General features: G+C 43.8%; 1 protein-coding gene across 3 annotated transcripts in view; it reads right to left on the bottom strand.

Moving 5' to 3' along the window:
* The window catches only part of NPAS2 (neuronal PAS domain protein 2), a 248538-nt gene that overhangs the window by 114594 nt on the left and 106154 nt on the right, over positions 1 to 27790 (bottom strand). For all 3 annotated transcript variants that reach the window (XM_030201427.1, XM_030201428.1, XM_030201429.1), the window contains exons 4-5: positions 24266 to 24357; positions 6281 to 6370 (exon numbers count right to left, since the gene is read on the bottom strand). In XM_030201427.1, the coding sequence (XP_030057287.1) occupies positions 6281 to 6370; positions 24266 to 24357 (182 nt within the window). The remainder of the gene's footprint in view (positions 1 to 6280; positions 6371 to 24265; positions 24358 to 27790) is intronic.

Raw genomic sequence — 27790 nt, 5'->3', positions numbered from 1 at the left:
TGCGGTAAGCGAGGTAAGCGCCGCAGGGGGGCGCCCACCTCTGGAGGGCGCCGCCGCGGTGCTTACCCTCGCCCCGGCGCCCCAGCCCAATCGTGGACTTCGGACGTCCCTGCTGCCCTCACAAGCGTAGCGCTTTTGCGAGGCAGCTCGGGCTCTCCCTCCTTCCTTCCTTAGTTCCCGCTCTGGCTCCCCCCCCCCCTGCGTGTTTTAACCTTTACGCGATATCAATCAATGAAGAACGCACAACAGACTCGTTTCCAGCTTCTCTCTTCACACAGTGTCCCGCCTTCAGCGTCAGCGATGATGCATTTCCTGTTCCCGCGAGGGCGGGACACTGTGTGAAGAGAGAAGCTGGAAACGAGTCTGTTGTGCGTTCTTCATTGATTGACATCGCGTAAAGGTTAAAACACGCGGGGGGGGGGGGGCTGCTGATCGGGGAGCCAGAGCGGGAACCAAGGAAGGAAGGAGGGAGATCCAGAGCTGCCTCGCAAAAACGCTGCAGCCTGCCACATGTAGGGGGGAGGGCAGGGGGAGGAGAATTGTTGGCCATGTATGGATGCAGGGCAGGGAGAGAGAAGAAATCACTGGACAGGAGGGGAGAGGGCAGAGCAGGGGAGAGAATTGCTGACAGGCATGGATGGGAGGGCAGCAGCAGGGCCCAGGGAGAGGACAAATTGCTGGAAGGGGAGGGGAGAGAGGAGGATTGCTAGCTATGGATGCAGCAGGGAAGGGCAGAGAGGGACAAGGATGGACATGGGGGCCCAGGGAGAGTACAATTTGCTGGAAATGGAGGGGAGGGGAGAGAGGAGGATTGCTGGCTATGGATGGAGGAGGAGGGAAGCGCAGAGAGGGACAAGGATGGACATGGGGGCCCAGGGAGAGGACAATTTGCTGGAAATGGAGGGGAGGGGAGAGAGGAGGATTGCTGGCTATGGATGGAGGAGGGAAGGGCAGAGAGGGACAAGGATGGACATGGGGGCCCAGGGAGAGGACAAATTGTTGGAAATGGAGGGGAGGGGAGAGAGGAGGATTGCTGGCTAAGGATGGAGGAGGGAAGGGCAGAGAGGGACAAGAATGGACATGGATGGGAGGGCAGGACCCAGGGAGAGAGAAGAAATTGCTGGAAATGGATATAGAGCAAGAAATGAAGAAGAAAGGAGGAAAGTAAAGAAATAAATGGAAAGGAAGCCCTGGAAATGGAGTTAAGAGGACAGATAGCAGCAGACTCAGATACTGGGCCAGCATGATCGGAAAAAGAAAGTCACCAGACAACAAAGGTAAAAAAAAAATCATTTTATTTTCATTTTAGCGTTTGGAATATGTCCACTTTGAGAATTTACATCTGCTATCTTATTTTGCAATGTATAGCAATTTGTTTCTAAGAATATTGCTGACAGTTCCTGTCAGTGTGGCAAGTGGTGAGCGATCATTTTCACCGGGGGGGGGGGGGGGGGGGGGGGGGGGGCGCCAACTGATAGTCTGCAGGGGGGCGCCAGAGACCCTAGGCATGGCCCTGCTAACCAGAATGTAAGCTCAAAGGAGCAGGGACAGTCTCTTATGTGTCTCGGTACAGTATTGTGTACATCCAGTATTTGCTATACTAATGATTAATGATGATGATGATAATAATAATAACGTAGACATTAAAACATTTTTACAAAGTAAATGTGCCTCAAAGTGTCTGTTTCTTTGCCATCAAATGGCATTTCTATTTATGACTGCAGTGAAAACAGAAGGGATCTCTATTTTATTCTAAAAGTAAAATGAAACTTGTTTCTTTTCAAACTGCCAAAGTGTTCCTGTTCATAGTTTGGAAACTGTAGTGCTGGTAGCTTGTGGGGCTCATTTTGAAAGCACTTAGACTTACAAAGTTCCATAGGTTTCTATGGAACTTTGTAAGTCTAAGTGCTTTCAAAATACACCTCTATATGTTCTAAATTGTTCAGAAAAGCATTATTTCAGAAGAGATGGGATGTCCTAAAAAATATACTCATGAGTTCTCTCAAGCCCATGTGGCCATTAGAGCATCACTCACTAAATATCCTTCTCTTAGAACTGTTCTTCTGTCTCTTCCCTGTGAATGGCCCTAGCGAGTGACAGGATTACTAAAAAGAAAACATGTACAACAAGGACATGCCAAATGAGTCAAAAAGATCCAATTTCTTTGAGCTGCAGCTTCTGTTGCAGGTCAAATCATCATCTCAGCTGCTGCTCAGAAAAAATTGTCAGTTTAAAATAAATAGGATACTTCCAATTCCATGGTCAGATCATTTTGCTATTTTTTTTAATAATTTTTTTTCTTGGTGAAAAAGGATGGATTGAATCAAAGGGTTTGTTTGGAAGTCAGAGTAAAATTAAAGTGGATGTTGTGGCTTTAAATTTGGGGGGGTTCTTTTGCGTATACAGATATTGATTAATTAATGGAAGATTGGAATATGGAAACTAGTACGGTGTTAAATAGAGTTACCTTATTATATAATATTAAAATGGGACCAGAGGGATGAAATCCCTGGCTTTCTTCAGATTTAAATGAGATTAGGAAGCTAGTAAGAAAACTAGAAAGAGTTTGTTAAAGTTCAAGGGGTCCTTTTACTAAGCTGCGGTAAAAAGAGGCCTGCAGCAGTGTAGGCGCATGTACTGGGCGCACGCCAGGCCAGTTTTTACCGCATCTACAAAAAAGTTTTTTTTAATTAATGGGACGGGAAAAGGGCCTGCAGTAAAAATGAAACAGCGAATGCCCAAAACCGGCCTGAGTTCTTAACGTCACCCACTGATCTAGAGGAAAAGGCTCATATGCTACATGCATATACTTGAAGTCAATGCTTCCATTAACTGACTTGGATTGTCCTCGTATTTCTTTGGATGTGAGGACATGCTTACAGTCATTTTCACCCATTAGGCAGGATAAAGTGAGTAAGCTGAAACACTCACATATGCCACTTGACCCAGTTCCAATGTTATTAATTAAAGAAAATTCAGGGATTATAATGATAAATATTTCCTTTTTTCTACAAGGCTCTGTTCTAAATTCACCAGAGGAAGCTGTAGTGAAACCAATTTTTAAAAAGGAGGATTAAATTTAAGGCTGCGTGAACATTGTAGACCTGTTTCAAATTTACTTATGAGGCCTTTTTAGGAAGGCAAACTAAAAAATGGCTGGCGCTGTTGTCAGCACGTGGGTTTTCTGTGCACTGCAGCCACTTTTAGCATGCTGGTAAAATGGCCGCATTTCCATATATATATTTTAATGACAATGCGCTTATTACCCAATTAGCACATGGCCATTACCACGGGAGCCCTTACTGAAACTTATATTGTTGGTGCTAAGGGCTCCCGTGCTAACCCTGTGGCAATCAGGCAGTGTGTGGCAATGTGCTCGTGCTACCTGCTTTGCGCAGGACACGCCTACTCTCTGCCCATAGCCATTTGGGCGGAGTGCCAGAGAAGAGAGGAAGGCTGGATCATGAGGGAGATCTGATCCTGATTCTCAAAAAAGCAGACCTGCCAAGTCTCACGCTTTTTGCAGGTCATTTCTCGCCAAGAAATCGGGATCTTCTGCTGAGTGGCCTCCCGTCCAGCGACAGCAGGAAGCGCCTTCATAAAGCACCATCTCCTGATACCGCTGATCCCACGCCTCATTGCTGCAGGAGATGACATTTTATGAAGGCGTTTCCTGCCGCTGCTGCTGGACGGGAAGACCACTTCTGCAGCCGCTGGCTGCAAATCAGCTGAAGTGGGGGAGAAGGAATGGGCAGAGTTGTAGGTGGAGCTGGGTGAAGCAATGGGCAGGGCTGGGACAGACCCTAAATCTCCCACTGAGTGGATTGGCCACTTTGGCCGCTCTACCAAGAGAGAGAGGGAGACCCAGGTTCACATCCCACTTCAACTTTTGTTTTTAACTGTGAGCCCTCCAGAATCAGAAAAATATTTTTCAGCACAGGATTGGCATGTATTGATGGGCACACGACTAAGGGATACCTCAGTATGTCCCACGGCAGTGCTTTTTGCCATGCACTAGGCATGTGCTAGTGCCTACCATGCCTTCATAAAAGGGCCCTTATGTTAGCTAAACTGACAGAAATATGGTTTTTTCAAATTAGTGCCTTTCTGGATGCAAATGATTTGTTGGACCCTGGTTTAATGGGATTTTAGAAGAGGGTCTAGTAGTGAATCTTTATAAAGGGAAATGTTAGATGAAATCTATTACTGGAGAGACAAAGGGAAAAAAGTTTCACTGATTTCTCTTAATGTAAGCACTGCCTTTGATCTGGTAGAAAAGATATAAGGAGTTGGGGATTTTTGGCTCTGCTAATTAATGGATTAGGTCTAGGAGATTTAAGGTTTGGTATGCCAACTCCTGGTCAAGTGAGAAATTATTAAAGCAAGATGTTCCCCAGGGGACCTCCCTCTTGCCTTTACTTTTTAATATTTATGGGGCCATTTTACTAAGCCGCGTAAGCATCTACACACGCCCAATGCGCGCCGAAATGAAGTTACTGCACGGCTACCGCATTGCTCTTGCTGTAATTTCATTTTTACTGCACGTCTGATACTCACTGCCAAAAAATAATTTTTATTTTCTGCCACGCGTATCGGATGCATGCCAAGCTTTTTTTTTTGCAAAGTGGCATTTGGCGCGCTTAGGTCATTACCGCCCGGTTACCGCGTGAGACTTTTCATTTTGACGCACGTCCAGTTTTGGCAAAAATTTTAAAAATGCATTTTTTACAGGTACACTGTGCACGCCCAAAACCCACGCCTACACTACCACAGGCCATTTTCAGCGCATCTTTGTAAAAAGACCCCATATGTCATCTTTAGAGAAATTAGGGCCCCTTTTACCTTTCACTAAAGTGCGCTAACAGATTTAGGGACAGTGAAACGTAGCAAGCACAGTCAAAAATAATACCGAGACATTTTAATTGTCGGAAAGCAGCACAGAGGAACTGAATAATTAATCACATCTGCCTCATCTTTGCAGCTGAGCGATTATTTAGCTTCAGATGTACTCTGGTAAGTTGTCTGTTCCGGTCCCATCCATAGGATGACACTAAAATATTATTCATAGATTGTTAAAATTTTATAAATGACTGTTGCCGGCAAATGCTTCCTCTAAGCTGCAAGATTCTGTTTTTAAAAGCCTGATGTAAGGGGGTTTTATTTGGTGGGGGGAGGTATTACAGTTGTACAGCTCACAATTAACTTTCCATCACAAGTCTGTAATGCCTCCTTTTTCTGAGTTTTTACATTATGTTACGAAAGACATACATGATATTAAGGTAATAATATAAAAGTAGGGGATCAATATTCAAAGCAATTTAAATGGCCAGATATGGCTCCTAGCTGGTTAAATCGCTTCTTTGGGGCTAACCAGTAATATTCAACGACACTTGACTAGATAATGCCACTGAAAATGCCTCGTTAGAACCCAAAGTGAAATTGGCTATGTTGGGGGTGTCCTGGGGGCGGAGTCAGCAGTTGGCCAGTTAAGTGCCGATATTCAGCTCTTAACCGGCCAAGGTAACTGCATAAGTAGGACCACACAAAAGTCAGTCCTATCTTTATGCTGTTCACCATAGCCAGTTAAGTGCTGAATATTGCACATAACTGCTATGGTCTTGCTGGCTCCTTATTCCCGGAAATTCAATGCTGCATCCCAGACATGGCCTGGCATTGAATTTGTGGGAATAACGCTGGCAATGGTCAGCAAAACACTAATGGCTACTAATTGAATATTGGATCCACAATATTTTCCCAAATATTGCACCTTGTTTTGATTACAGCTTTTAATCAAGAGCTTCTGCCACACAAAATTGTCCACAGATTTGGTCAGTAGACATTTTTGCACATGGGCTGGAAATTTTGCACACCACCATCAATCCTTAGAGAGAACATTGTCTAGGAGGCATTAAGGGGTGGTGTTGGATTAGGGGAAGGAGGTATGCACATTGATCTGAATAATCAAAATTGCATGCATACTTCTGCCTTTAAAAATTACCCACAGAAAAAGTAGGTAACATTTTTATGGGTACTTTTCCTTTGGCAGTAATTAAAGAAAAACTACACGCTTTGTTTTGCTTCGATTACTGCAGCACGCCTCAGAGGTATAACTACCCACATAGATTGCTTGACGACAGGTAGTTTGATAATTTCTCCATAGCAGACATATGAGACCTTAAAATCCTGAAACAGAAACACAGATAACACTATATGATTTTAATTTTGGATTTTTATGAATGTTCAAAGAAAGTAAAGACCTACAAATGAGATGATCACTCACCGGCAGATGTCCAAGAAGAGGTGTAATACTGTCAGAAACATATATGATGCTTCCATCTGTAGTTACAGCTATTACAAATCCATCTAGTGCCTGAGTAAAACAAAATAAAAAGGGAATTTTTAGCAATGTTGAGATTTTCGCTTAGCATTGGTTTTACTACTTAGAACCATAATATTACAAGCAATAGTGTCGGCTCAAGTTTAAAACACTACAAGTAAATTGATGCACATTAAGGGGCCCTTTTACTAAGGCGCAGTAGGGCTACTGCGCAGCTGGCATGCGCCAAATTGACCTTACTACTGGGGTAGCACGGGTGTCCGGCAGTAGTTCCGAAGTTAGAGTGCGCAGTTTCCCGTGGTAGAAAATAATTTTCTATTTTCTACTGTGGGGTGGGGGTGGGGATTTTTGGCAGTAATCAACACGGCCACATTACCGCACAAGTAGTGTGTGAGGCCTTACTGCCTTCTAAATAGGTGGCGATAAGGGCTCAGGCAGTAAATAGCTGCATGCTAATTTTAATATTAGGATACAGCCATTTACTGCCCCATTTTAAAAAAAAGCCTTTTCCCCACCACAGTAAAAAATGGTTCAGTGCGCGCCAATTTCACACGCCAAAACTAGCACAGGACACTTTTTACCGTGGCTTAGTAAAAGGGCCCCTATCTAATTGCACATTGAGGATAGATTCTAAATATGGAGCTGAAAAAAAGCGCTATTCTATAAGCTGCACTTATAGTCAGGCACAGTTTACTGAATACCGCTTAAGTTCCAGGAGTCGCATGTAAATTTAGGTGTGTCCATTTGCACCAACGAAAACATGATGCAAATGCTCTCACCTAAATTTACATGCAGAACCCCCTTATTTTATAATTGCATGAGTAACCGAAAACCACACCCATGTTGATCCACCCCAAACCACCCATGACCCTCCCATTTCCACAGCCCCTGTTTCAGGACGCGCGTAAAATTTAGGCATGGATCACATTCCTAAATTTTCACACTTACAACATAAATAGTACCAATTAGTACCAATAATTGCTTGTTAAAAAGCCAATTATTGGCACTAAATTGGCTTGTTATTCAATTAAATTGCGCATGCAAATTGAGTGCACAATCAAATTTGTACGTGCAATTTATGGTGACTTTTATAGAATTAGGAGGTGAATGTGGTCTCATGAGTTTCTCCATCAGTCAGTGGCGGTCAGAGTAGTGAGCAAACACATGCTATTGGTGACACCAGTGAATATTAATAATAACTATACAACACAATGCAGAATGTGCAACAAATATTAATGAGCTGTGTCACATGTAAATGTATGCAAACAGCTCATTAACATTAAAAAGGCTTAATACACATTGTAATAAACCTAGTGATCCTTGATAAGTATAAGAAAGTTAACTACACCTTAAGACAGTGGTTCCCAAACTGTGCACCGCAGCACCCTAGGGTGCCACAGTGAACTCACAGGGGTGCTGCGGCATATTTTTCCCACCTCCCTCCCGCTGCCACCCAAGCTGCCACTTCTGCATCTCTAGATGAGCAGCAGCAGTGGCAAAACAAGCTGCAGCCATCATGGGGGCCGGACTTTCCATACATGCAGCTGAAAGTCCTGCCCCCTTGGACATCATTTCCCGTTCCGGGGCACCGCCGGCAGCCGTGTGAATTGAGAGTCTTGCCTCATGGTGGCTGAAGCTTGCTTTGCTGATCTGATGCTGCTGGTCTAGAGAAGCAGCAGTGGCAGGTGTGTGTGTGGGGGGGGGGGGGAACGGAGGAGGCAGACACTGGATTGAGAGGGGGGAACAGATGGGAGAGAAGGAGGGCATGTTTAGGAATGCTGGCATCAGTGGTTGAAGCATGCTACCGATTTGCTTGCTGCACAGGCAGCATGGAGCTTGGGCCTCAGTCATTCCCGCCGGCACAGGTAGGACTCAATACTAGGTGGGAGGGGAGGAGATCAGAGAGGAAATGTGTAACCTAGGGGTGCCGTGACCCGAGAAAGTTTGGGAACTACTGCCTTAAGAGGTCAGTAGCTGTGCATTAAGGAGACTGTCGAGGAAGGTCACTGTGAGACCTAAGATCACATTCAAAGAAATACAGAGGTCTCTGGCTGTGACAGGGGAAAATGTTGAGTACTAACAATTTCAAGAGCATTCTACAAACATGGTCTGTATGGAAGTAATATTTAACTACTATCTACATATGGGTAGATCCTGCCTTTGCTGATGTTTTGGAACTGTATGGAAGATGGGGGAAGAAGGAAGCCATTGCTGAAGGAAATCCATATGGGGCCAGATTCAATAAATAGTGTCCAAAGTTACTGCACCGGGAAGAATCCGTACTAAGTGTGATTCTATAAAGGTTGCTCTGGGCTGAGCGTCCTTTATACAATAATGCTTGGCGTAGATTCCCGCACCCAAAGGACTTACTGGCAAATCCTGCTGTGTAAGTTGGATGCAAACCCCCTGTATTCTATAACACTGCGCCTAAATTTTGAGAACACCCCTGACCCACCCATGCCGCTCCCATGACCATCGTCCCTTTTGAGTTGTACGTGAGGCAATTTAGGTACGCAGTATAATAGAATAGCGCACAGGCAGATCAGCACGTAAATCCTAATTACTGCCAATTAACATCAATAGTTGATTGTTAATGTCTCGTTAACTAGTAAGTTTGCCCGTAGATCTGAGATCTGTACCCAAATTTGGGTGACCTTTATAGAATCCGAGGGATGATGTGCTGCATCACTTTTGCAACGGTCATTGCACAGATCAGGAGAAAGTTCTGTGGTCTGATGAGACCAAAGTGAAACTTTTTATTCCCAATGCCAAATGAAATGTGTCAGGTAAAACAAAGAGCACATCACCCTGCAAACACCATCTGTACAGTAAAGTACAGTGGGTTCATGTCATTGATTAAAAATGTACTTCCAATTTGGCTAAAAGTCACTCATAGCAGTTTACAAATTATAAAAATTCAAAATTTTCTTCACCCAACGTGTAATTAAACTCTGGAATTCATTGCCGGAAAATGTGGTGAAGGCGGTTAGCTTAGCAGAGTTTAAAAAGGGGTTGGACGGTTTCCTAAAGGACAAGTCCATAAACCGCTACTAAAAGGACTTGGAAAAATCCAAAATCCCAGGAATAACATATATAGAATGTTTGTACGTTTGGGAAGCTTGCCAGGTGCCCTTGGCCTGGATTGGCCGCTGTTGTGGACAAGATGCTGGGCTCGATGGACCCTTGGTCTTTTCCCAGTATGGCATTACTTATGTACTAAAATTCATCCATTAACTTATTAACACATTAATAACCCATATAATCTAACATACAATTAACTATAGCATGACCATACAAATGACTGGTGGTAGCACTGTGTTGTGGGGATGCTTTGCGTAGCAGGGAGGCTTGTGAAGATCGAGGAAAGATGAATGGTGCAATGTACAGAAGATTCTGCAGAAAAACGTTTTCCAGTCTGTCAATGACCTGGGATTGAGCAACAGATTCACCTTTCATCAAGACAGTAAACCTAAGCAATGGCAACTGAGGAGTCACTCAGCAAGAAGAAAATAAATGTCCTCAAGTGGCCCAGTCAAAACTCACACCTGAATCCAACAGAAAATCTCTGGCAAGACTTGCAGTCCACAGATGCTCCCCAGCTAACCTGAAAAGAGCCTAAGCTACTCTGTCAAGACGAACGGGTAAATACTGTTCCATCCAGGTATGCAAGTTGGTAGACTATTAACCTAAATGACTCATAGCCGTTATTGCTGCAAAAAGAGCTTCCACCGAGTATTTAATTAAGCAGTATGGAAACTTATCAAATCAAGATTTTTTTGGTTTCTAATTCACTGTGAGACCTACAGTGGGGGAAATAAGTATTTGATCCCTTGCTGATTTTGTAAGTTTGCCCACTGACAAAGACATGAGCAGCCCATAATTGAAGGGTAGGTTATTGGTAACAGTGAGAGATAGCACATCACAAATTAAATCCGGAAAATCACATTGTGGAAAGTATATGAATTTATTTGCATTCTGCAGAGGGAAATAAGTATTTGATCCCTCTGGCAAACAAGACCTAATACTTGGTGGCAAAACCCTTGTTGGCAAGCACAGCGGTCAGACGTCTTCTGTAGTTGATGATGAGGTTTGCACACATGTCAGGAGGAATTTTGGTCCACTCCTCTTTGCAGATCATCTCTAAATCATTAAGAGTTCTGGGCTGTCGCTTGGCAACTCGCAGCTTCAGCTCCCTCCATAAGTTTTCAATGGGATTAAGGTCTGGTGACTGGCTAGGCCACTCCATGACCCTAATGTGCTTCTTCCTGAGCCACTCCTTTGTTGCCTTGGCTGTATGTTTTGGGTCATTGTCGTGCTGGAAGACCCAGCCACGACCCATTTTTAAGGCCCTGGCGGAGGGAAGGAGGTTGTCACTCAGAATTGTACGGTACATGGCCCCATCCATTCTCCCATTGATGCGGTGAAGTAGTCCTGTGCCCTTAGCAGAGAAACACCCCCAAAACATAACATTTCCACCTCCATGCTTGACAGTGGGGACGGTGTTCTTTGGGTCATAGGCAGCATTTCTCTTCCTCCAAACACGGCGAGTTGAGTTCATGCCAAAGAGCTCAATTTTTGTCTCATCTGACCACAGCACCTTCTCCCAATCACTCTCGGCATCATCCAGGTGTTCACTGGCAAACTTCAGACGGGCCGTCACATGTGCCTTCCGGAGCAGGGGGACCTTGCGGGCACTGCAGGATTGCAATCCGTTATGTCGTAATGTGTTACCAATGGTTTTCGTGGTGACAGTGGTCCCAGCTGCCTTGAGATCATTGACAAGTTCCCCCCTTGTAGTTGTAGGCTGATTTCTAACCTTCCTCATGATCAAGGATACCCCACGAGGTGAGATTTTGCGTGGAGCCCCAGATCTTTGTCGATTGACAGTCATTTTGTACTTCTTCCATTTTCTTACTATGGCACCAACAGTTGTCTCCTTCTCGCCCAGCGTCTTACTGATGGTTTTGTAGCCCATTCCAGCCTTGTGCAGGTGTATGATCTTGTCCCTGACATCCTTAGACAGCTCCTTGCTCTTGGCCATTTTGTAGAGGTTAGAGTCTGACTGATTCACTGAGTCTGTGGACAGGTGTCTTTCATACAGGTGACCATTGCCGACAGCTGTCTGTCATGCAGGTAACGAGTTGATTTGGAGCATCTACCTGGTCTGTAGGGGCCAGATCTCTTACTGGTTGGTGGGGGATCAAATACTTATTTCCCTCTGCAGAATGCAAATAAATTCATATACTTTCCACAATGTGATTTTCCGGATTTAATTTGTGATGTGCTATCTCTCACTGTTACCAATAACCTACCCTTCAATTATGGGCTGCTCATGTCTTTGTCAGTGGGCAAACTTACAAAATCAGCAAGGGATCAAATACTTATTTCCCCCACTGTAAGATCACATTCAAAGAAATACAGAAGTCTCTGGCTGTGACAGGGGAAAATGTTGAGTACTAACAATTTCAAGAACACTCTACAAACATGGTCTGTATGGAAGTAATATTTAACTACTATCTACATATGGGTAGATCCTGCCTTTGCTGATGTTTTGGAACTCCTACACATATATCCAGAATTGCCTTAGATATTTGCTTGTTATACTACTATCATGCTTTATCATTATCATCTTACCCAAGATCCTTAAATATCTATTTTCTAATGTATTTCCACTATTCATGATGTAATGTAAGCCACATTGAGCCTGCAAAGAGGTGGGAAAATGTGGGATACAAATGCAACAAATAAAATAATAAAAATTACTTTTTAAATATTTGTACAGCTCTTACATGTTGAAAGTTGTAGAGTATGCTGTGTAAATCAATGAAACCAACTTTTCTTTATCATCTGTTAGATCAGTCAACACCAACAGGTTGTGAAACCTTCTCAACCCATAGATGGAGGTAGAAATACTGAAACATTCCAGTGACATCACCTGTATAAGGGCTGGTGCACTACTTTCTACCTTTAGTGGATAACATTACCCTTATATGTTGGTTGGGCTGGTGCAGCTGGTCCTAGGCCTGACTCCCCAGTCTATGGTCTATGCTCCTTGAAGCCAAGTCCTTGGGCCTTCTGCTCCTGTGGTTTGGGCCACAGTCCTTACCTCAGTTGAGCAGAGTGTTGATTCTTCTGCAGCTCCAACCTTTGACCTAGATGCATCTGTGTCTTTACAAACTAGCCTCACAAAAACCCTCACAATAGCAGCTCAAATGCATTTACTTCTGCTGGACAGTATGCATATGGGTGTGCACTTTATAACCCACAACCCAAAAAAGGCTTGTGAATTTCACCCCCACACTTAAAAGCCAATATTTTTATGTGGAATTCTGGTTCAAATACACTCTTATCCACTCACACTGAGTCACCACACAGAAGGAGGAAAAAGAATTCAGTGACTGAATTGGCTTATGACAATAATTGCCGAAAAACCTCACAAAAACATCTCCTAATTTTATGTAAAGGTTTAAAGGTGAGACTTTTTTTTTTAATGAGACTTTTTTTCTTTTTGTTCTTTACACTCCAAATATTATAGAGCTCAATGACTCAATTCAGATACAATGTTCATAAAAATACATATTATTCAGTCCAAGAGATTTCCAATGCAATAATAAATGTACTGCAAATGCTTCTCAACACTTACGTTTGATGCTGTACTCATCTTCTCAATGGAGGCTTTTGGGTTCATTTTCGAAAGAGAAGGCTGCCCATCTTTCGACATAAAATTGGAAAATGGGCGTCCTTCTCACAGGGTTGTCCAAATCGGTATAATCGAAAGCCGATTTTGGATGTCCCCAACTGCACTCCATCGCAGAGACAGCCAAAGGTCAAGGGGGCTTATCGGAGGCGTAGCGAAGGTGGGACTTGGGCGTGCCTAACACTTGGATGTCCTTGACCCATAATCGAAAGGAACAAGGACGTCCCTGACGAACACTTGAACGACTTTACCTGGTCGTATTTTTCTTATGACCAAGGCACAAAAAGGTGTCTGAAATCACCAGATGACCACCGGAGAGAATCGGGGATGACTTCCCCTTACTCCCTTAGTGGTCACTAACCCCCTCCCACCTTCAAAAAACATCTTTAAAAATATTGATTGCCAGCCTCTATGCCAGCCTCAGATGTCATACTCAGGTCCATCACAGCAGTATGCAGGTACCTGGAGCAGTTTTAGTGGGTGCAGTGCACTTCAGGCAGGCGGACCCAGGCCCATCCCCCCTTACCTGTTATGTTTGTGGAGGAAACAGTGAGCCCTCCAAAACCCACCACAAACCCACTGTACCCACATCTAGGTGCCCCCCTTCACCCCATAGGGCTATGGTAGTGGTGTACAGTTGTGGGTAGTGTGTTTGGGGGGGTTTGGGGAGCTCAGCACACAAGGTAAGGGAGCTATGTATCTGGGAGCAATTTATGAAGTCTACTGCAGTGCCCCCTAGGGTGCCTGGTTGGTGTCCTGGCATGTGAGGGGAACCAGTGCACTACAAATGCTGGCTCTTTCCACGACCAAATGGCTTGCATTTGGTCGTTTCTGAGATGGACGTCCTTGGTTTCCATTATCGCCGAAAATCAGAAATGACCAAGTCTAGGGACGACCATCTCTAAGGATGACCAAATTTCAGGAGTTGGGTGTCTCTGACCATATTATCGAAACGAAAGATGGACGTCCATCTTGTTTTGAAAATACAGGTTTCCCTGCCCCTGGTTGGGGACGTTTTGTGAGGACATCCAAATAGAAACGAGGACGTCCCTTTCGATTATGCCCCTCTTTGTGTGCATAAATAAAATAACAACATCTGTAGGGCTTCCAAGAGCAAAGAAATATAGGGAAATAGGCTGATGTATGATCTATCAAGCAACAGAAGAAGAAAGATTCACAGTCAGTGACTTTTTTTTTTTCGCTGTTAACAGGAGAATACATAGTTTCCTGCCATCTGGAAAGCACATTTTTGCAAATCTGTAATCTATAAAACATCTGCATGTTGTCTTTTATAGTAGTGACTCAAAATGATTCTATTATATTATAGTTATTCTAAACGCTCACATTGATTTTCTCCAGAACTTCGGACCCTTAAGCGCGAAGGACGGAAACTGGAGATGATGTAAGTTTCGCCTAGATGAGGACAGGCTAAACTGGAGGAATCACATGACAAAGTACCGCCAAGCCTTAACAGCAGCCAAAAAACAATATTTATCTCAATATATTGAACAGGCTGCCAATTCAATCAAGCACCTGTACAGCATAGTGAACAGCCATCTGCAACCCTCACAACAGAATTAGTCTGCCCAGTCAAAACTGAATTGCAATGATTTTGCTGAATACTTTGCTAACAAAACTAAAAGTCTCTGCCAGGATTTACAGGAAGTCCCACCCAGTTTCCAATCAGCTAACCAGGAGAGCACAAATTTGCCCCCACCTGATACAGATACATGAGACTCTTTTAACCCAATAACAGATGAGGGCCTTCACAAAATCCCAAGAGACCTTCAACCAACTACTTGCTCCCTCGAACCCTGCCCTTTAAAGATAGTGTGGGGGAGTGGGTTTTGGGGGGGCTTGGGGGGCACAGCACACAAGGTAAGGGAGCTATGCACCTGGGAGCTTTTTCTGAAGTCCACTGCAGTGCCCCCTAGGGTGTCCGGTTGGTGTCCTGGCATGTGAGGGGGACCAGTGCACTATGAATGCTGGCTCCACCCACGACCAAATGCCTTGGATTTGGTCGTTTCTGAGATGGGCGTCCTCGGTTTCCATTATTGCCAAAAACCGGGGACGACCATCTCTAAGGACGACGACCTAAATGTTGAGATTTGGGCGTCCCCGACCGTATTATCGAAATGAAAGATGGACGCCCATCTAGTTTCGATAATGCAGGTTTCCCCGCCCCTTCGCGGGGACGTCCTGTGAGGACGTCCTCCGGAAAACTTGGGCGCCCCGTTCGATTATGCCCCTCTTTGTCACCCCTGCTGTTTGCTCTTATCATGGAACCGTTTGCTCAGTGTATCCATAACAATCCTGATATTAAAGGGAAATTGGTTGGATCTCGTATTCATAAAATTTCCTATTTGCAGATGATGTTATATTATCTTTAACACAACCACACAAATCTCTATCTATCATTCTTCAGGAGATGAAGGACTATGGCAATGTATTAGGATTTAATGCCAATATCGATAAGATGGAAGCACTTAACCTTAGTTTGGAAAAGAAATTATTGGAAACTCTTAAGGCTAATTTCCCTTTCAAATGGGTAACATCATCTAAACATTTAGGAATAAAGGTTACTTCCTCAGTTGACCAACTTTTTTCTGCTTACTATGTCCCAGTGGTGAGGCAGATACAAACTGATCTTAGAGAATGGAACACAGGTCCCTATTCTTGGATAGGCAGGGTGACAATTGTGAAATTGCCTTGCTTCCTATATCTCTTTCAATCCTTGCCCATTTCTGTACCTTTTAAATTGCTGGAACAGTGCAATACATTTTATTTCACTTTATTTGCCAGTGCCTGGCCTGCCCCCCCCCCCCCCCCCTTTGAGGCAAAGACAGAAAAGGGGCGGGCGGGAGTGGCAGTGTGAGTGCGTGTGTGTGGGGGGGGGGGGGGGGTTGTGAGTGATGGAGGCAGCCTGCAGTGGTCCAGTTCTGCCCCAGGCCTGGCTATGTCTCTCGGTGGCCCTGCATTAAAGAAAGATATGGCAATGCGGCCATTTTACCACTGTGCTAAAAGTGGCCGCAGCATGCAGAAAACCCATGCACTGACAACAGCGCAGGCCACTTTTTATCACAGTCTGGTAAAAGGGCCCCTTCATTGCATTTCCCCCTTAGCGCATAAATGCAAGCAGTGGCGTAGCCAGAAGGCAATTTTTGGGTGGGCCAACAGGTTGGATGGGTGGGCACTAGAGTTGCCAACTTTTTTGAAAGAGAAAAAACAGCAACCTGATGCACTCATACTCTGTCCATACCCCACTCCCCATAACTTCAATGAGGGTTCTAGTGCAGGCTTCAGTGGCTGCAGGCCAATTTAGAGCTAAGGGAAGTACAATAGACTGCACTATTCAACCCCACTGAGCCATGGTCCTCCAACACATATATGGTATTGAAGCCAAACACATTCTGCATCCAGAGAACCTCCTGGCCCTCCACCAACAATGGATACAGAGCACAGCAAGGACAATTCTCCATAAAACTCATCATATAAAGAAATTTTGTTTTCTAGTGTAATCTCAATTACAGATATATTATAAATTAACTTTAAAAAAAATCTATAAAACAAAAGTCACTCAGAACCTAGAGCAAATCTACCATGCCAACACTAACTTCCAAAAACAAAGATCCTACCTATGAAAAAGAAGTGCCTTAAATATTATAGTAGGGCCCTAAAATACAAATACATTTATCAGGAAAGCTGAACAAGCCAAATTACTACAGAATGCTACATGGAAACTTCATGCTAACAGAATACCTCAGTCACACACACAAGACACAAATGCCAAATACAGAATAAGTGACCACAAACTCTAGAAATATAAATTAAACGGAACCCCCAAGAAACTAGACCTTGCATGTAGTACAACACCAGAGAAACAAGAAAGAAAGGCATTTGCTCCTGTGTAAAATATAAAGATGGCACATGCCAGGGATGGTGTTAGTGGTTGCAACTAGGGCAATTGTGCCTGGTTCCCTGGCCAGAGAAAGCCCACCTGCTGGAAGCTGAAGGCATAGCCTGGTAATGGACTTTGGGGTCATTTCCTAGATTTCTGTCCTGGACCCCAGCCATGTTTAACATCAACTTTGGCAAGATGTACATTTCAAATCCAACATGTTATATTCACAACAGTGAAAATAAAATATTTTTTATACCTTTTTGTTGTCTGGTCATTTTTTCTCAAATCATATTGGTCCCAGTCTCTGGTTTCTGCTTCCCTCTGTCTTCTCTTAACTCACTTGCCAGTGTCTCCTATTTGACATTTCTTCTTTCTTCATGTCCATCATCCATCTCCCATCTCTGTTTTCCTATATTTCCTTGTCCAGAAGCTCCCCTGTGTTCATATCCCCTCATCCATCATCATTCCTCTGTGCACCTATGCACCCTATGCCCAGCATATCCCTTCTGTGTTCCTATTCTCCCCCTTGTCTGGTATCTCCCCCCCTCTGTGTCCATATACCCCCCTCTCCAGTGTCCAGCATTTTATCTCTATTCCATATCCCCGCCCCCCCCCCTTGTCAGGCATTACCCCTCTGTGCCCATGTGCCATCCCCATACAGCATCTCACATTTGTGTCCCTGTCCCCATGCTCCCACCTAATGCCCATAATCTCCCTTCTGTATCTGTATACTTCCCTATGTCCCCTTTCTCCCTCCTCCACACCAATGTGTCCCTCTCCTCTCTGATCCCACCCCCCAACCAGCTTCTCTTCCTCTCTTTCCTTCCCCTTATGCATCTGGCTCTTTCTCCCTGCACCTCTCTCCCTTCTCTCTAACCCCTCCCATAGGTCCAGCACCTTTCTCCCTTTGCTCCAGCCCTCCTTGCAGGTCCACATCTGTCTCCTTTCCTTTCAGCCATCATCTGCATATCCAGCACCTCTCCTTCAGCCCCCCCCCCCCACATGTCCAGCATCTCTCTCCCTTTCATCCAGCCCCCCCTACATGCACAGCATCTCTCTCCCTTTCATCCAGCCCCCCTACATGTTCAGCACCTCTTTCTCTTTCATCCAGCCCCCCTACATGTCCAGCACCTCTCCCCTTCACTTCAACCCTCTGCGTATCCAGCACATCTCCTTTCCCTCCACCCCCCCCTGCATATCCAGCACCTCTCCCCTTCCCTCCACCTCCCCCTGCAAATCCAAAACCTCTTCCCTTCCCTCCAACCTCCCCTCTGCAAATCCCAAACCTCTCCCCTTCCTTCCAACTTCCCCTCTGCAAATCCCAGATCTCTGCCCTTCCCTCTAACCTCCCCTCTGCAAATCCCAAACCTCTCCCCTTCCCTCCAACCTCCCTTCTGCAAATCCCAAACCTCTCCCCTTCCTTCCAACTTCCCCTCTGCAAATTCCAAACCTCTCCCCTTCCTTCCAACCTCCCCTCTGCAAATCCCAAACCTCTCCCCTTCCCTCCAACCTCCCCTCTGCAAATCCCAAACCTCTCTCCCTTCCCTCCAACCCTCTGCCCCTAGCAAATCCAGCACCCTTCACCCTTCTGTTCCCTCCCCTTCCCGGGCCAGCACCCCACTGACTTCCTCACCCTCTCCCACCCCTGCAGCGCTTCTTTTAATGCTGTCAGCTGCTGTGCACAGTCTCCCACCCCCGCGGCAGCGCTTACACTTCGCTATGGCGCTGCCTGCCTGACAGCAACTCTATAGATGCGTCACCGACGTCCGACGTCCTGCTCCGGGGCCTTCCCTCTGCCGCGCCGATGTAACTTCCTGTTTACGGAGGCGGGACGCGGAAGGCCCTGGAGCAGGACGTTGGATGTCTGTGATGCATCTGTAGAATTGCTGTCAGGCAGGCAGCACCGTAGCAGTATAAGCGCCGCCGCGGGGGTGGGAGACTGGACAGCAGCGCCGACAGCATTAAAAGAAGCACTGCGGCAGGGGTGGGAGAGGGTAAAGATCTTCTTCTGGGCGGGCCTGAGGCCAAACTGGGTGGGCCTGGGCCCATCCAGGCCCACCCGTAGCTACGCCCCTGAATGCAAGGGAGTGTTCACAGGGGAGGGACATGGGTGGGGTAATGTGCAGGTCTTTGTTGTTCGGTTACCTTCTGGTTTAATGTGCAGGTCTAACATTCACACACATAACTTATACAATACTGTAAGTTACACACATAAAGTGTCAAATTTTAGCTTGCCCACTTTTGCCAGCCATAGACATGACATTAATGTGCACATCGAAATATGGGCACAACAATGCTGACTTATACTAGCATTCTATAAGAACAATTATGAGCTTAAGTATTCTTACAGAATAGGCTCATAGCCTGCCTAATGTGGGTGTCTAAATTGTGGCACCCAGTTATAGAATTGTCCCCTTAGGGCCAGATTTAGTAAATGGAGCTCAAAATTTAGTGCCGAAAGATATTTGATAACGGGCATTCTAGGATCAGTGCCGTTTATAGAATAGCATGTAGTGCTGGATCTGCGTTTTCTTTGGGCGTGAGGAGTTACACCGACACCAGATGTAAATCCCAACATGTAAGTTGCATACAGATATGCATTATTCTATAACACTGTGTGAATTTTAATGGAACACCACTGACCTGCCCATGCTCCTCCCATGGCCATGCCCCTTTGCAGATCTGCACGGAAACATGCTCTATTTTTAAATTGGTGCGTAAGTGTATTTTCACATAGATCTGTCATTTCTGCCCCATTCTGGCGCTTTGCATGCCTTAGAACGCTTTTCCACGCCTAACCTTTGGCACTATATATAGAATTTCACTAGTAATATGCATAAAAATATAGAACGTAAACAGGTTTTCCGCTACACACATATAGTCCTTGGAGTTTTGGCACAAAGGCAAAAGGTAGGAGCCCTGAGGATTGGTGTAACCGCTCACAAGTTTCAGACTTCATCAGATTCAACCTTGGCTTTATTTTGTTTGTTTGCTTTGCTATCATGTGTCCATATACTGTATAATCTAGAACTGCACGTGCACTTCTCTATCCTGTTATTTGTCTTCCTCTCACACAAATATCTACATGTTTCTAACACACCCAAATAAGTACAAGCCAGAAAAGAGGGTGGACTCCCACAAAAGGGAGACAATTCCAGATCAAACTTGATTGCTATACTAAAACCAGTGAGTTGGACAAGTCCTACTGTAATGTTTACAGATGCATATGCCACTTCTCAATCACAAAATACTACCTTAAGCAGGACAACATCCTCAGTTTTTCTTTTTTGCTTGCCCTTCCCTCTCAGATCTTTTTTCACTCCTCCCCTCTGCTTTATCCTGGATTGGCCACTGTAGGAAGCAGGATACTAGGCTAGATGGACCATTGGTCTGATCCAGTACAGCTATTTTTATGTTCATATGTTCTTAAGTGAAAGGTTAGGAATTAGCATACAACAGTAAATGTCATTTTTGTTTTCAAGAAGCAAATATGATTTTTCCAGTGTTCAGCACCACTTTTTTCATAAAACCACTTCTATTATTTTTTTTTCTTGCTGATGCATTTTATTTGAAAATAGGTGCTGTGAACACAGTAGGGGAACTACAGCACCGGGGAGTGATGGCAAGTGACAAGTGCATGTCACACCACTAATCTTCCCTGTTTGTTGTACCTTTTCAACTCTGGCTGAAAGAGTTGCATTCTTAGTATTTGCTGTGTGCAGTATTCTGCAGTACGATTTGACACAGTATTTATCATCAGATGCCTGCTCAAAATGAATGCTCCAACTGACTTAGATAAAACAAACATAAAATTACAAACACAATGAACATAAAACGACATAACTATTACATATATAAAATACAGATCAATAAAATTATCTATAAAAGGTTTCCAGATACAGCCAAGTCTTATATGCCTGATGCAATGCTGAATGCCCCAATCTGCACTGCAGCAGTTTTTGAGCATAATTCCAAATCTCAGCTAGAAAATACCCTTTTCCGTGACTTAGCATAATGCAACTCTGAAACCCCTAAAGACTGTAGTAAAGAATACTGAAATGAGAGCCACATGTAACCTTCATTCTCATGGCAACCGGAGCATCTAGAAATAAAACCTTAAAAATAATTGATAAAGCCTTAAATTTTTCATATGAAAAATCACCAAGAGACAATGCAATGCACTGAAGGCAGGAAATATATGATCACTTAACTTTCAATCCCAACAAAAAATCCCAGCAGCTGGATTCTGAATATAGTGTAACTTCATCAACTGTTTCATAAAGAGACCCATATGCAAGATGTTATAATAATCAATACAACTCAACAGAAAAGCATGAATCTCAGTGGCCAAACTCCTTCTAGATAAGTAAAACAGCAGACTGTGAACCCTCTGCAGCTGTGTCAACCTTAGCCTACATGGACAATTTTGCATCCAAGATCACTCCATGTACCTTCACTTCTATCCATAAAGAAATATTAACACTGCCCCCCTCCCCAATAACTGCAGTGAGGTTCAAAAATCTCCATGCCACAACCAAAGAACCTCACTTGTATCAGTGAACTGGTTCACCCTCATCCAATTATGCACCAATTCCCTAATTGTGCTAAAGCAGAACCCCAGCCATCCCCCAACTCAACCAAAAATCTGATTATTATCTGTCTCATTAAAGCAATCAAAACCAAACTGTTGAATTAACCCTCTTAAAGGTAGCATGTAAAGATTAAGGGCCCTGTTTACTAAGGTGCAGCTAACACAGGGGTCCTTTTACCAAGCTGCGTGAAAAAGGGTCCTGCGCTAGCAGCGGGGGGCTGTTTTCCCACACAACAGAGCCCTTTTTACCACAGTGGGTTAAAAAGCCCCCAGAACACATTGCCATGCGGTAAGACAACTCTTACCAAATGGCCATGAGGCAGGGAGCCCTTACTGCCATCTACTGAGGTGGCGATAAGGGCTCTGACGCTAACCCAGCGGTAACCAGGCACCAGGCAGTGCCCGATTACTGCCAGTTTATTGCCATGCAAGCCATTTCTGGGGGGTTTCTTTTTCCCCTGGAAATGGTGCACGCTTGGAGCGGGACTACTGCCGGCGTCCGAGTTGGGCCGACGGTAGTCCCAGAAGAGCAAGTGGTAAGCTTGAATTGGGCTTACTGCAGCTCTGTACAAGGGCCCCACAGGTTTTACAGCACAGAAGACATAAGCACAGAGCTGCTATTGCTGCAGCAAGCGCAGTATAAAACCTGAGCTAGCTGCTTAACGTGGGAGTGGATGGGAGATAAGCATGACATGGGCAGGTGGAGAAGGGGTCACCTGTGACAGCTAGCACATGGGTCGCAAGCACAGCTGCAATTACTGCCACCTCCAAGAGGAGGTGGTTAAGTGCAGCTGCACTATTGGCAGTATTTGTGTGTGGCTGCTGTGATTGGAATTGAGATGGTGCGTCTTGGACACCTCTGACCTGGCATTGCATGTGATGTGATGCTCTTCTGATAACTGTATCCCTGTGTGATAAATGCAGAGCAGATTCAGGGCATACCTCCTACATTTATCACACAGGCTTTATACTTATTGTACCTTAAGTTTTCAATTTAAAGTGCAGTAAGTGAAAATCCTTACTGCACTTTAGTAAATAGCCCCTTAATTTTCAACAGAAAAACTTTTACCACTGTTTGATGTTGTCCTGGTTTATGGATCCATTTATCTTTCTATTAAGGATGTGCATTCCATAACTGCCATTCAGTTTGGTAATGATCCTTACAAAATTTTGTGGGTGCTAAATCAATTTAACTTGCATTAATCTACAAATTAAAGTGTGCTAAGTTGATAAGTATGTTTTATTAAAATGAATGTGTGAAACAAGTTAAAAGTCCAAAAATCATGAAAAAAAGGCCAAGCAAACTGAAAAGCAACTGTACTGTACATCCATCCATCCAAGTTTCAAAGCAAACAGTCCATCTATCTAACCCAAGAAGATTTTATTGACAGGAGACGGAGTCACATGACAAGGCTGAAACCATGGACGCCATCTTGATACACTAAAACCAAAGCAAACTATTAGTCCACACCAAGCCACTCATAGGTGGTCCTTATGTCTAATAAGTGTTTGCTATAGTTTTGGATGACTCAGTATGGTAGCAAGCTCCGCCTACTGGCTTCAGGCCAGATAATGGGCCAAGCATGCCCCTGACGTCTCCTGTCAATTAAACCTCCTTGGTCTAACCTATGCTGGAATCCAATTTATTGTAGCTAAGATTTGTATATAGGTATGCTTTCTTCTGATGGTTGCTAAGTGCTTCTTCAGCAGAATTCCCAGCTTCAGCCAAATGGAGAGAAAAGAATCTGAGCAGGCTTTTCAAGCTTGATTACTCATTGTTCACAGCATAGGAACTTTTATTTACATCCAAAAAAGAGGAAGAGAGAAGTTAGGAGAGGGATGGTCTGTATGGGACTCTTAGTTGAAAGTTCTGTGTGCAGTTTCCACACACAAGTTTGCACCTGCTGAACAGTAAATGCAAATATATGCAGGTATAGGGGACCCACTTCCTCTCACTGGCTAGATATTCAAAGGAAAACTCTATATGGGCGTTCCCTTTGAAAATGTGCCTGCAAGCCTGCTAGTACAATGAATTTATCTGCCTCTAAGTATAACAAGCTGTCTAAAAACTGTTCTGTAAAATATTAGCCTATCATATTTGGCTGTTTAGTGCCACTCTCAGAAAAACTACTACTCTGGCAGAATGAAAACAACTTAAGAAGTTTGGCAATTATGTACATGCTCTTATTTACATGTGTAAATCACAAATAGGGCTTCTAAAATAGCAACACTTAAATGTATACCCTGAATAAATGTGGAAAACCCAGTTTTAGAAAACCTGGATTTACACATGTAAATACATGCATATGGGTAAGGGGTGTGGTTTTGGACCATGAGTGGGAGAAAAAATATAAGTATATCTCCCATTTCAGAGGGTGAATGCACATCTATGATCCAGGTTTTTCATTGCATAAAATGTGACCTGTTCTAAAATAGCATGAATTAGTGGTAAATAATCCGTCTTAACAGCAGCTTGTACTGATAACTTCCCCCCTCAGATATGTATGGTGTAAGTTGCCCTCTGTTGATCTTTTAGACATTGACATATGTAAAATGGTTGCGCCCATCACATATAACCAGGACATGCAAATGCATTGCCACATGTATTTAGAAAAGGCTCTGTGTCAGCATACTAAAATACTACTGGAACTGCACACATCCCAATCTGGACATCTTTCAATTCTGATTTCTATGATCTATCTAAAAATGGGACTCCATAAGTAAACATTGTTTTCTTACCTCTAACATAAGTTGAGTGAATTCCTCATTGCTGAGAAATGATGGCTTCCAGTCCTGATGAATATCACAGATTTCTGTCTCAGCTGTGACTTCTAAACAAAATTAAAAAGCAGGTTTTTTCAGGATAATAAGTACTCTTGGCTTGCATATTTGCATACATCATATATATTCCGAAGTACAGTCATTGAAAAACATTTATTTATGCAAAATTCTAAGAGTGATATTGGTTCTGAAAAGAACCGGTCTCGTAATAGGCTGTGATACCGTTTTAATGGACCAGTATTACAATTAAAAGACATATGTAACACATGAGCATTTACAAGAAGGATCTCTGTATTCTAAAAACCTCATGTATACTATCATCTTAAAATAATACTGAAGTTGACTCAATTAATTAAAGCTATGCTATTTATATAATTGTAATTTATTGTATTACATAACATAGAGGGGCATTTTCGATATGACGTCTAAATCTGAATTTGGACGTTTTACACAAAACGTACAAATTCTGAACAGGAAAGAAGGTCATTTTAAAAAAAAGAAAAACGTCTATCTTTTTATTTGAAAATACTATGGACGTTTTGTATTTTGGATGCTTTGTGATTTGGACATTTTGTTTTTGGGTCCATTAAAAAAAATCGTCCAAGTGCAAAACGTACATAATCAAGCCATTGGGATGTAGGAAGAGCCTGCATTTTTAGTAGACTGGTCCTCCTGACATTCCAGGACAGCAATAGGGAACCCTAGAGGGCACTGCAGTGGACTTCATAAAATGCTCCCAGGTACACATCTGATCATTGCTCCCTTACTTTGTCTGCTGAGCCCCCCCAAAACCCACTACCCCCAACTGTATACCACTACCATAGCCCTTACGGGTGAAGGGGGCATCTAGGTGTGGGTACAGTGGGTTTCTGGTGAGTTTTGGAGGGCTCACAGTTTCCTCCACAATTGTAACAGGTAGGGAGAGGTAGGAGGCTGGATCCACCTGTCTGCAGTGCACTGCACCCACTACTAGACTACTCCAGGGACCTGCATGCTGTTCTGAGGACCTGAGTATAACATTTGAGGGTGGCACAGAGACTAGCAAGTAATGTTTTTCATTACATGTTTGGGGGGTGGGAGGGGGTTAGTGACCACTGGGGGAATAAGGGGAGGTCATTCCTGATTCCCTCCAGTGGTCATCTGGTCATTTAGGGCATCTTTTTGTGCCTTATTTGTAATAAAAACAGGTCTAGCTCAAAACGTCTAAGTTTTAGTCCTAGACGTTTCTATTTTGTTCCATTACGGCTGAAAAACGTCTAAGTCTTAGGAACACCCAAGTCCCGCCCAGAACACGCCCCTGAAATGCCCCCTTGAGATTTGGACATACTTATGACGGACTTCAGAGAAAAACTTCTAAAAAGAGGTTTTGAAAATACTGATTTAGACGTTTTTGTGAGAAAAATGTCCAAATGCAGACTTATGTCACTTTTTGGACGTTTTTCTCTTTTGAAAATGAGCCTGATAGTAACATAGTAGATGATGGCAGATAAAGACCTGTATGGTCCATCCAGTCTGCACAACAAGATAAACTCATAGCATTAGGTATGATGTGATACTACATATGCATACTTGATCTTGATTTGTCCTTGCCATTTCAGGGCATAGACCATAGAAGTCTGCCTAGCACTAGCTTTATACTCCAACTATTGAAGCTGTCATTGAAGCCCACTACAGCCCATCCAAATCTGACCAGCCATTATCAGGGCAAAGGTTGTACAAGTCTGCCCAGCACTGCCCTATCTTGTACAGCTCCACTGGATTTCTGTACCCGAAGTGCATCACTCTGCACTTTGCATTAAAATTTTAACTGCCACAACTTTGACCATTCTTCTAATTTTTGGAGATCTCTTCCCATGGTTCTCATGGTAATTGATGCCTAATAGAGTCTATATCTTTAAGGGAAGGTCTGCTTCCCGGAGAGTTGGGAATTCCTGAGAAGCACTACAAGCCTGAAAGCTAAGCTTTTCTGAATTTATATATTTTCAGATTTTTGTGTGTGGTTTGATTCACAGATTCTATACTGCTCTCTTACCTGTGTGTATGTCTCTCTAATTTCTTCCTAGAACATTGCTGATGCTACCCCCATCTAACCTATACAGGAAAACAAAAAACAACCCCCCCCCCCCTGAAAAAACCCTTCTTTTCCTCTCAGTTGCAGAGCTGCTTGCTGCTATATTTCTGTCCTCCTGCTGAAAATGTAGAGGAGAGTCACTGTATGTGAAAAATAATATCAGAATGGCAGAAATGCAAGGAACCTGCAGAAAGGAAGAAGCTATATGGATCACCCTGGAAAGAGAAGATGGAACATGTATCTACAGATCTCCAGCACAAATGGAGAAGCTGAACAAGGATCTGATCAAAGATATCCATAAGCTTGGAGTGAAAAGGGAGGTGGTGTTGCTAGGAGATTTCAACTTGCCTGATGTGGATTGGAACGCCCCATTGGCAGAATCAGAAAGAAGCAGAGAGATCATGGATGCCTGTGAAAGTGCTTTGCTCAGACAAATGGGGACGGAAATGTTGAGGGAAATGGCAACTCTGGATCTAGTGCTCACAAATGGAGAAAGTGTTTCCAACATCTGGTGGGTGCCCACCTAGGCAACAGTGATCATCACATGATATGGATTGATGTAAGAGCAAAAGCAGAGTGCAGATGCACAAACCTCAAAGTACTAGATTTCAGACATGCTGATTTTGGTAAAATGTGGGAATACCTGAAGAAAGAGCTGATGTCATGGGTAGGCACAGAAGAAGTGGAAAGGTAGTGGTCCAAGCTGAAAGCTACTATAAATATGGCAACAGATCTTTACACAAGGAAAGAAAACAAAAACAAGAGAAACTGGAAGCCTATATGGTTCTCCAAACAAGTGGTACAGTCAATGGTAATAAGTCATCTGGACTACTGCAATGCACTGTACGCCGGATGCAAAGAACAGACAATCAAAAAACTCCAAATTGCCCAGAATACGGCCGCCAGACTCATATTTGGAAAAACGAAATATGAAAGTGCAAAACCCCTAAGAGAGAAACTTCACTGGCTCCCACTTAAGGAACGCATTGCGTTCAAGATCTGCACGATTGTACACAAAATCATTCACGCAGATGCCCCAATCTACATGCTAAACCTCGTGGACCTACCTCCCAGAAACGCCACAAGATCATCCCGCAAATTTCTCAACCTGCACTACCCCAACTGCAAAGGACTCAAATACAAGCTGATGCATGCCACTACCTTCTCTTACATGAGCACGCAGTTATGGAATGCATTACCTACAGACTTGAAAGCAATCAACGAAACAACTATCTTTCGAAAATCCCTGAAGACATTCTTCTTCAACAAGGCCTACAATGAGAACCTACAACCTCACTAAGACACCTTACCAACCACTCAATTATGAAAGCCTACCTTCTATAACCACCCTAATCACTCCCTTCCTACTTCTTTCTTCCCTTCCTTAATCGCTACACATTACTAACTTTATC

The sequence above is a fragment of the Microcaecilia unicolor genome, chromosome 4 (assembly GCF_901765095.1).
Source record: "Microcaecilia unicolor chromosome 4, aMicUni1.1, whole genome shotgun sequence".
NCBI lineage: Eukaryota > Metazoa > Chordata > Amphibia > Gymnophiona > Siphonopidae > Microcaecilia > Microcaecilia unicolor.
The sequence above is the reverse complement of the archived record's forward strand: the minus strand, read 5'-3'. Positions and strand labels throughout refer to the sequence as shown.